We start from the raw sequence: 10,309 nt of genomic DNA, 5'->3' as shown, positions 1-10,309 counted from the left end.
ACAGATGTCTTCTCTGACTGAAATAACATCAGATCCATCCCAAAGTGAACTCAACACCTTCCTTTCAACCACCAGGAGGATAACCACAACAAAAGGCTCCTTTTCCGTTTATCCCCGCTTTAGATGTGGGTTTTTTTTAGTAGACAATGGCTGAAAATATTCTGGCCTTCGTGTTTGATGTGGGATTTTTTTTTTTCCTTCTGCTGTTTTCATGTGCTTTAATGGGAATGTGCTTAGCAGGGTTTGATCACGGCTCTCGGGTGCACAAAATAGGAAGAAGGCCGCACACAAAAGGGACGGGAACATTAAGAAACTGACACCCCTCATTTCTGGATTCTAATATACATTTGTCCCACAGACCGTGACCATTAATCCTGATTGGCACACTGAAAGTGGATGAACACACACAGCACCCAAACACACTCCTTTATCGTTCAAAGTGTGCTAGAGCTATCAACCTGAATAAATAAATCCCCCTCTTATCTCCCAACGCAAAACTGGATAAGCGCTCCCACCGGGTCTGGTTGGAGGAAGCTGTCAGCACCACTATTTTGGTTCGCCTTTGCCTCATACAGAGACCGAATCCTGTTTTTCTCTCCTGGTTTTTCGCTCCCCGGAGAGTCATTTCCCTCCATTTGCGTGAGACATATACGCCCCGCCACACCATCCATACGTGGTCCCTATTTCCTGCTTATCTCCTGCGCTGAGCCTATATCTTTCAACAGGTGATAAATCTGCAAAAAAAATTTCCAGGTTGGGAAGAAAGAAAACAGGATTTTCCACAATGTCAGCCTTTAAACCAGTTTGTGAGATAGATTAACTTCTTATATCACACCCATGGAGCCTTTTTTATTTTTATTTTTTTTCCCGTTTTGACACCTGTTGCTGCTGTAGTCCAATTCCAAAAGAGGCCAGATGATTTAAATTGTTTTTATGTACCGTAAAACCTTTGATTCAACTAGTTTTTATCAATAAATACTCAAATACTACAAAAGAAAAATACATAATAACAAATTCATACATCAAATCTCATCACTGCTGACTAGCTACTATTCCCCTAACCTGATTCACATGATTTGTCAGGAAGAATCATTATTAGCTTTGATGATGTGTTCCTCCATAAAGTCTATTCTACAGGTTTCCCCCTAATGCATTAAAAGAACAAAAGAAGCACACACAAAAAAGAGGTGAAGCTCTATTGTAGAGCAACATTGCCACCTGCAGCCAAAAAGACACCAACATGGCTCAGCATCAGGCACGCTCAATAAAAAGTCTGATCTGTATCTGACCTTTTTAAGAATCGGAGATGATGTAGTCGCTCTGAGTGGATTTGATGAGCATTTTACTCTTTTGATTGACTGCACGCACGCACGAACACATACATACACACACACACACACACACACACACACACACACCTAAAGAGTCTTTTATTCCCCCTCACACAGAGGACAGATGTGACAGCTGGCTTTTAAATCACTTCCCTTCTAATACTAAACCCTGAATTTACAGTTTGATGGGAAAGGCTCTTAACTTAAAGCCTCTCATCACTGCAGAACGATGCTCTTTATGAGTCTTTATGTTGAAAATGACTCTTTTAAGTGGAACAGACTCACTTGTTGCTACTGTATAATGTAAATAATCATTCAATCGGTGGTTTTAATGTAGGAGGCAATTGACATATTGTTAAATGTAACACATTTTCTATTATATTCAATCTGCGGGGGCAGTTCTTCCTCACACGTTTGGTTGTGAAGGTTTTATTATCTTTTGTTCACGAGTCTGCTTTATATGTATAAACTGGCTTCCTGTAATTGTACCTTTAGTATTTGGCGTCATCTACTGATCATTTTGCAGCATTGCATGTATGATTCAATTTTAATTACGTAATGATGTAGTAAAAAATAATATATCAGTCAGAGGGATCAAACCAGTACTTTCACTTTACTAATTTCACTACATTTTGCTGCTAAAACTCATGTAGGCGACTTTTACTTATTCATGCAGGACTTTTCATTGGGATTTTATTTATATTACTGGTATATACTGGTATTTTTGGCTGCGTATTAGAGTCAAATTTTGATGTTTCCATTTTGTGTTACTTTATACTCATTTAGAGTGAATTTTCTCCCCTAAAAGCTGTCGATGCTTTTGACTACTCACCCCTTCTCCGTCCAGCGGTCTGCTCCCTTTCCGTCCTCTGGGGGCGCTGCAGTGCATAAGCACGCAGTCGGACGTCGTTTACGTAAAGCGCCGATTGCCGAGTCACGGATGGCTGTTGTTTAACACACACACACCACAAGGACAACCGCTTCGGCAGCATGAGTTCGCGCATTTGGCGGCAGCGATGACGGACACATTATTGTGTTGTACTTTCAGCAAGCAATTGCGTTAAAACTGCAGCTCGCCGACGTATGAGCCAGCGGATAGCACGGCGGCTCGTTTCCCCGGAGCAACCTCTGGTATTGACAAGTTGAGTGGCTTTGACAGTACACGGCGACCCGCCTGGCGCACAAGGTAATGTTAGAAACTTAATTTAATGTCTAGAAAATCCTGAAACCGTCGACACGATCGGATGCTATCACCTACATCGCAGCCCTGACGGAGCATGAGTCGGTGTAGTCTCCAGAGATGTGCTCTTTCTTTGTTGGGAGGATGTCTCCATTTTAAGGTCCCATATGATTTGCTGCACGTTTTATTTCAAAGTGTACAGTCTTCTGCACCTGTAACCTGTTCCATGTTGTGGATCTCTGGAGATGAATGGACTTAATCCCAGTCAAGAAGAAGTCTCATGTTATTCATTGATATTCACATCTCCTCTCTCATTTCAGTCTAATAATACACAATCCAGTAACTACTTGACCTTAGAGATCCCTCACGTATGCACTAATGTTGGCAGATCTGATTTCAGGTACTATGCACCTTCTGAATTAAATGAACTCCAAACTACCCTCAAAGTAGAGTCTTCGAGCCCCCTTAGGGATTGTTTATATCTTGTTCATCGCGTTGTTGTCGTCACATTTTTGCTGATTTATGTTCTTGTGAATGTTTATTGTTCTCAGGTCTCAGCTGGAAAACAGATCTTGACCTCAATGAGATTAAGTAAAAGTCATGAAATAACCTCTCCGTCTCTCTTGCAGCTGCAGCCATGATATTTTTGCAGAGCTACTGCGAAGCAAATTCCTCCATCTCCCACACCTGGGTGGATAAAGGCATCTCCCCCTGCTTCTACTTCACACTGGTCCCCACCATCCTGCTCACTATCGCCTTCTTCCTCGGCACACTCCACTGCATATTCTACCGGAAGTATGGCACGACGATGGAGCCCAAGTTCATCCCACGCTCCCGCCTCTATGGTTTCCAGCTGTCCCTCTCCGTCCTTCTCCTGCTCCAGTTTCTGAGCGGGATGGTGTGGCAAGCTGCCACCGCAAGAGAGCTCCCGGGCTACGTGGTGCTGTACGGCTGCTTCTCTGCGCTGGGCTGGGCCTGGGCCATAGCCCTGCTGAGGGTGGAGAGGCGGAGGGCCCTGGTGATGGACCGGACGAGGGGACACAGCGCGGCCCTCCTGCTGTTCTGGGCCTTGGCTTTCTCCGCGGAGAACTTGGCCTTCGTCTCCTGGTACAGTCCTCGCTGGTGGTGGGGCATGGAGAACAATCAGCAGCAGGTAAGGAAAGATTGAAGACCACAGAAGATATATTCCTGAACTGTTATTTTGAAAATAACCCCCCCCAAAAAAAAAAAAAAAAAAAGTTGTGGTAGATTTGTGACATAAGTCTATAGTTAAGACTATTTTCAGACAGGCTTTAATCAAAATATTAGTTTACTTCATTTCCCCAGTTTTGATCCAAGAATGTACCTACAGTGTGTGCCCTTAATCTGCATCGTGACAAAACCCTCCTTGTTATGTGTTTAAACAGTCAAATGGGCCAAAGGTTAGTTATTTACCAAAGATAAGTGTGCCACTCCTCTATAAGCTGTGCGACCTGTCTTGTCCGTAGTACATAGTTTCCACCCAGCTAACAAAGCGACACAAGATGACATGCAAAATAAGCAAAAGAAAACACTCTTCTTTTTTTTTGTTGAGTCATTGCTATCTCTCACTTACAGATCCTAAATGCTTCACTGTTGGCCAATCAAATCACGAGAGAAAATCTCGCTCCTCCCACACCGAGTCGCATGCTGGAGGTTCCTCTTTGTGATTACTGAACTGTAGGCGTGACTCAACATTTTGTAGTATTTAGGATCCCTTTTCTTGATTCGATATAGTGTAATTTTAATCGTAAATTATATATTAATGGTAAACTACTCAGCGGCTTGGTCACGGTTTAGTAAAGCACACACTCATCAGTGTAGCTGTGTTATGAATGAATGTATTAAATTCTCTCCACTGGTTGCTGCTGCTGTTGATGTGGTGTCCATACTGATCTGCTGATTTATAACGTCTATAAACCCCTCAGGTGCAGTTTGCTCTGTGGCTGATGCGCTACGTCTGCACCGGGCTGCTCTTCTTCATTGGTCTCAAAGCTCCGGGGTTGCCACGGCGACCTTATATGCTGCTGATAAATGAAGACGAGAGGGACGTAGAAAACAGCGGGCAGGTAGCGACACATTTACCAGCGTTCGGTTTACCGCACAGACACTTCTATCTGGCGACAATATTATTACACTATTTAATGCTGTTTTAAGTGTTTGATGTGTCTCTTTTACTCAGAGCCTGTTGGGGAGAGGAGAGGAGAACCAGTCTACCTGGCAGGGTTTCACGAAGAAGGTCTGTCTGCTTGTTCCGTACATGTGGCCCCGGAACAACATCATCCTGCAGCTGCTGGTCGTCTTCTGTTTGGGGCTGCTGGGAATCGAGAGGGTCATTAATGTCTTCGTACCCATTTACTACAAGAATATCGGTGAGTGATGAGTCCTGCTAACTTTCCAGCGTACGCTCGAATGTTGAACTCCACAAGTTAAACGTCCTGTTACTGCAATAACATTGTTGCAGGGAGCCTGAACCACAACCTTAATGTGCTTTTAATTTATTGAATTTGAGCCGTAGGTTGAAAACGCGTAAAAACAGCCATTATGATAACGTTGAATATACTCTGAAGATGTCATGAGATTGAATTGAATTCTTCTGAAGGTTTCCAGAGAACCAGAGAGACACTGCAGAAGTTCGCTTTGTCCTATTTATCATCTTGTTTATCTACCTTATCTCCAAGCTAAACTCGAGGCCTTGTGACATTGACTTTGGTGTCTGTGTTCCTCACTCAGTGAATGAACTGACTGACGGCAGCAGCTGGCGCACTCTGGCCACCACAGTGTGCATTTATGTCCTGCTCAAGTTCTTGCAAGGCGGAGGGGCAGGTAGGACTTATTTATTCACGCTCTGTATGCATAAGGTCACATTAATTCTCTGTCTCGTATTGCACGGCCAGTTTATCTCTTTCCACATCGTCTCCGTCTCTTCCCAGGCGCCTCGGGGTTTGTCAGCAACTTGCGCTCTTTCTTCTGGATCCGGGTGCAGCAGTACACCAACCGAGTGGTTCAGGTGCGTCTGTTCGCCCACTTGCACTCCCTCTCCCTGCGCTGGCATCTGGGACGCAAAACCGGCGACGTGCTGCGCAGCATCGACCGTGGCACCTCTTCCATTAACAGCTTGCTCAGGTAAAGATGGAGGTTCATAGATTATACATAACATTGTTATAAATGAATGGATGACCCTTTAATAAAACTGTAGATTCAGCTAAGCATTCTAACAACTCCAAATATTCTGTACGTAGTAGAATCAGGGTTAAGTTTTACTTTCCTATTTGCTAAAACTATGTTTTTCCACAGCTACATTGTGTTCAGCATCTTTCCCACCATCGCCGACATCGTCATTTCTATCATCTACTTCATCACTTATTTCAACGCCTGGTTCGGCCTTATCGTCTTCATCTGCATGGCTCTGTATCTCAGTAAGTCCACTGAACTTAAGTAATAACTGTAATTCTAACTTTATTATACTTTCCTGTAGCCGAGCAAAGTCTTAGGCAAGATATTTAAATCCTCCTTGAAAATGTCCTGACTGCCTGTCGATGTGTCCGTGCAGCTCTGACCATCATCATCACCGAATGGAGAACCAAATACAGACGAGACATGAACAAGCAGGACAACAACGCCAAGTCGAAGGCCGTCGACTCCTTGTTAAACTTTGAGACGGTACGTCAAACAAACATTTTCTCTTTTGGATCCTTAAGAAGTTTCAGGAAACAAAGATGCACCGTAAAGTACAAAAAGACAAACTCTTTTTCTACCGTTTGTCTGTTTTTCTTAGGTCAAATACTACAATGCAGAGAACTATGAGGCCGAGCGCTTTGAGGGCGCCATCTTAAAGTATCAGGTAAGTCAGACGTTTGTATTTACGAAGTACAAGTAAATCTTGAAACACGCATCTAACAGTCCTCGTCTCCTCTTATTCTAGGCTTCAGAGTGGAAGGCCCAGGCTTCCCTGGCCTTCCTCAATCAGACACAGAACCTCATCATCGGATCAGGGCTGCTGGCCGGCTCCCTGCTCTGTGCTTACTTCGTCACAGAGGGGAAGTTTCAGGTACCGACACACAAATACGCATAAATGACTTGTGCACTTTTGAGATGATGTCTTGAAATACGTTTAAATGAATGTTTTACTGTTCCAAACATGAAGAATAGCAGTGCTACTTTGAGTTGTCCTATTCAGTTTGACCATTATAAAATCCTCTGATCTTAGGTTGGAGATTTTGTTCTCTTCGGTACCTACATCATCCAGCTGTACACCCCCCTCAACTGGTTTGGAACCTACTACAGGTAAGAAGGGAAAAATCCTGACAGTATAAGTAGCTTGCTCTGATGAGTTGTTGTTGTTGTCGTCGTCCCTGTAAGGATCTGTGCCTCTTGTGGTTGATGTGTCTTTTGTTTTCCTGCAGAATGATCCAGAATTCGTTCATTGACATGGAAAGCATGTTCAAACTTTTTGAAGAAGATGAGGAGGTACGTTTGAAACGGATGAATATTTTAAACAGTGACATCAGTACTGGTTTTGGTGCTTTTTTTTTTTTTATTATTATTATTCTGTATATGTTCCTTTTATGCAGGTGAAAGATGAAGTAAATGCAGTCAATCTCCTCTATAAACTGGGAAAAGTGGAGTTTGAGAACGTTTATTTCAGCTACATGGACGGGTTGGTTCATGTTTACTTTGATAGTTTTGGTAAAACGTTTGTGCAAAGTGGTTTTCTTACGTCACTCATTCTTAAATTGTCTTTGTTCTACAGCAAGGAGATTCTCAAGGATGTGTCCTTCACTGTTCCTCCAGGACATACAGTCGCACTGGTGAGAATTTTGTTTTCCTTCTCCTCACCGTTACATCCTGCGTTCGCTGTTACAGCAATATCGTTAATTTTATTGTCCATGTATCTTCCCAAGGTGGGACCGTCGGGATCTGGGAAAAGCACCATCATTCGACTGCTCTTCCGTTTCTATAACATTCAGGGAGGATGCATTCGCATCGATGGCCAGGACATATCAAAAGTAAGTTTTTGGCACCAGAGCTAGTACACGAGAATTCCAAGTATCACTTATAGTCTAAAATGTCTGTATGTACTGTAGCATATATTTACATGGTAAAAAAAATTAATAATAAACAATACTTTTATTGTAGATTGTGGTGTTTTCTAATTCAATTCGATGGGAAGTTCAACAGCATTATAAAATATGGTGTTTCATTTCTGGATATTGGAGTTTAAACAAACATTGTTAATTCATTTTTATTGATAAAACAGCTTTACATTATGAACAAACATTAGTTACAGATTGAATGTTTGTTACAGTGACAAATGAGCTAAATAGCTTGTCCTAACACGCATTAAAAGGCACTGTACATTGTATCATGTGCAATGGAAGTCATCACTCTCCTCCAGGCATAAATTGGCCCCGTGCTACCATGTGCAATAGAAGCCCAAGTTAGAGTGTCTTTAATATAGCTGGCTCAGTCCAGTTATTACTTTGTCTTCATCGCGTTTCCCTCAGGTGAAGCAGACGTCTCTGCGAGCTCATATCGGCGTGGTCCCCCAGGACACGGTGCTTTTCAACGACACCATCCGGGATAACATTCGCTACGGCCGCGTCTCTGCCAGTGACCAGGAGGTGGACGAGGCTGCTGTAGCCGCGGATATCCACGATCAGATCATGGCCTTCCCCGAAGGTAATGTCCGTCTTTGTTATTATCGGCATGTAACTTTGAGGGCTTTTTCAACTTTTGAGCTTTTTTTTTTTTTTTTTTTTTTTTTTTTTTCAAGCTTCTAACTCTGCTGAAATAGCAGCCATAGATTTTTGTTTTTGTTTTGTTTATCTATTTTATCCCCGAGCATCGTCTGTAGCGCGCAAACTTTTTTCACCACTTGCCTGTATTTGTGTCTGGCAGGTTACGATACACAGGTGGGAGAGAGAGGTCTGAAGCTGAGCGGAGGAGAAAAGCAGAGGGTTGCTATTGCCAGGACTATCCTCAAAGCACCACAGATCATCCTGCTGGACGAGGTATCAGACACGATCAGAAGCTGTCATTTCATGCCATTTATTGATCCATTATAGTCTAGCGATCGAAGCTTCTAAAAATATTAACTTTATTGTCCTATTGATTTTCCTGAATCCATTGCTGCTCAGTTTTAGTGTAAATGTATGAGTTTTTAGAAGCGTGTTGGGCAACTATTATACTACTTTAAAAGGCTGTTATTTACAGTTTTATAACATCGTGTCTCTGCAGGCCACATCGGCGCTGGACACGCAGACAGAACGCAACATCCAGGCCTCCCTGACTAAAGTCTGTGCCAATCGTACAACAGTTGTAGTAGCTCACAGGTAAGAGATCCATGTCCTCTGTGTGGTTTTTAAGTTGTTCTGAAGCATTCATTTAAGCAAACTCATTGTTTTCAGTGACGAGTCATATGTTTTTACTATTCGTATTAAAGGTTGTCCACCATCATCGGAGCCGACCAGATTCTAGTTATCAACGAGGGCCGGATCGCTGAGCGGGGACGGTAAGTGCACCTTCCTGACCCGTTGTTCAGATTGACACGCCATCAACCATACGATGCATTTTTATCTTCACTGAACTGTAAGTAACGGACATCTTTCCATCCAAGACACGAGGAATTGCTGCTCAAAGGAGGCTTGTATACAGACATGTGGATGAACCAGCAGCAGGCCCAGGACTCGGATTCCTCGTCCGACACGGAAGCCAAAGATCGCAAGTCTGAGAAACTGCAGCCACCGTCAACCTCCTCAGGCCACCACGGGAACTGAAAGTATTTTTAAAGCTTTGTTTTGAGGCATTTTTGCCAGACAGGAGATGTGGAGAATCAAACTGGGGACTCGGAGCATACGTGCCCACGTGGTAACCACTCAGCTCTCAGGTCGCCCTGGCTCTGAATGTATTTATTGTTTAACAGAAAACTCTACTTTCTTTCACGTTTATTAATCGTAAAAAGTTGATTTAAATGTGATCGAACACTTGGCAAGGTGAAAATGTTATTTACTTTGAGTTTTCCAAGTAAATGTGCAATGGCAAGTCATGGATAAAAGGAAAGGTGCCTTAATAAAACTGAGGAGGTATTAACACTATGTTTCAATGTAAAATACACTTTATATACCATGGTTGTGATTATACCTCAGGTTTTATGTCGGGACTTGGACAAAGAGTTCAAACAAATACTACAAGTGAAAAGACGGATGACAATATGTACCTTTTATGGTTGACTTCTCAAGAAATGTATAGGAGTGCATGTTCTCTCATGCCTTCTTCTCTACATTTGTATTTACATTAAAATATATAGCGTCCAAAGTGTTGTATTTTTCCTTCCACCAATTTGATTTTGTTCATATTTATGTTTTTATATTTCCGTGTTGACTTTTTGTTAGTTTGTGATGTCATATTATTTGGTTAAAGACAAAATAGACATTTTCTGTTCCTGTTGAAACTTTAAATGATCTCTGACCTGAGTTTTAGATCATTTAAAGCTACAAGAGGGAGAGTTGTGATAAATAAGGGGATGACAAAACTTCTTATCACAGCCTCAACACTGCCTCTTGTTGCATTGAGTCTATTGCTTGTGTTTCCTGCTGAATATATTAGCGTAAATTAGTCGGTGTAAAAGCTGTCATGGATTTTTTTTTTTTTTTTTTTTTACATTTATTTAAGCTTTGGGTTGTAGTATTGTGATTTGTTGTTGTTGTTTAAGTTCAGATCAATAAATTCTGTTTTACGAGTTTGTGAGTTTCTTGATTGTGTAACATCAGCTGCCTCC

The 10,309-nt window shown here is 42.3% G+C and overlaps 1 protein-coding gene across 1 annotated transcript; it reads left to right on the top strand.

The window, feature by feature from the left end:
- The first annotated feature begins 2,256 nt into the window (after nt 1-2,256).
- abcb6a (ATP binding cassette subfamily B member 6 (LAN blood group) a) lies at nt 2,257-10,273 on the top strand. Its single transcript, XM_069166458.1, has 20 exons — nt 2,257-2,517; nt 3,141-3,664; nt 4,458-4,598; nt 4,712-4,901; nt 5,263-5,355; nt 5,463-5,655; nt 5,827-5,948; nt 6,083-6,192; nt 6,308-6,373; nt 6,455-6,580; nt 6,740-6,816; nt 6,936-6,999; nt 7,104-7,189; nt 7,283-7,340; nt 7,434-7,538; nt 8,037-8,211; nt 8,431-8,543; nt 8,770-8,864; nt 8,975-9,043; nt 9,149-10,273. The coding sequence occupies exons 2-20, from the start codon at nt 3,149-3,151 to the stop codon at nt 9,306-9,308; spliced, it is 2,559 nt and encodes an 852-aa protein (XP_069022559.1). The 5' UTR covers nt 2,257-2,517; nt 3,141-3,148; the 3' UTR covers nt 9,309-10,273.
- The last annotated feature ends 36 nt before the right edge of the window (nt 10,274-10,309 follow it).

The sequence above is a fragment of the Embiotoca jacksoni genome, unplaced genomic scaffold (genome assembly GCF_022577435.1).
Source record: "Embiotoca jacksoni isolate LCO1_2020_lvr unplaced genomic scaffold, fEmbJac1.0.p SCAF_38, whole genome shotgun sequence".
NCBI lineage: Eukaryota > Metazoa > Chordata > Actinopteri > Embiotocidae > Embiotoca > Embiotoca jacksoni.
The sequence above is the reverse complement of the archived record's forward strand: the minus strand, read 5'-3'. Positions and strand labels throughout refer to the sequence as shown.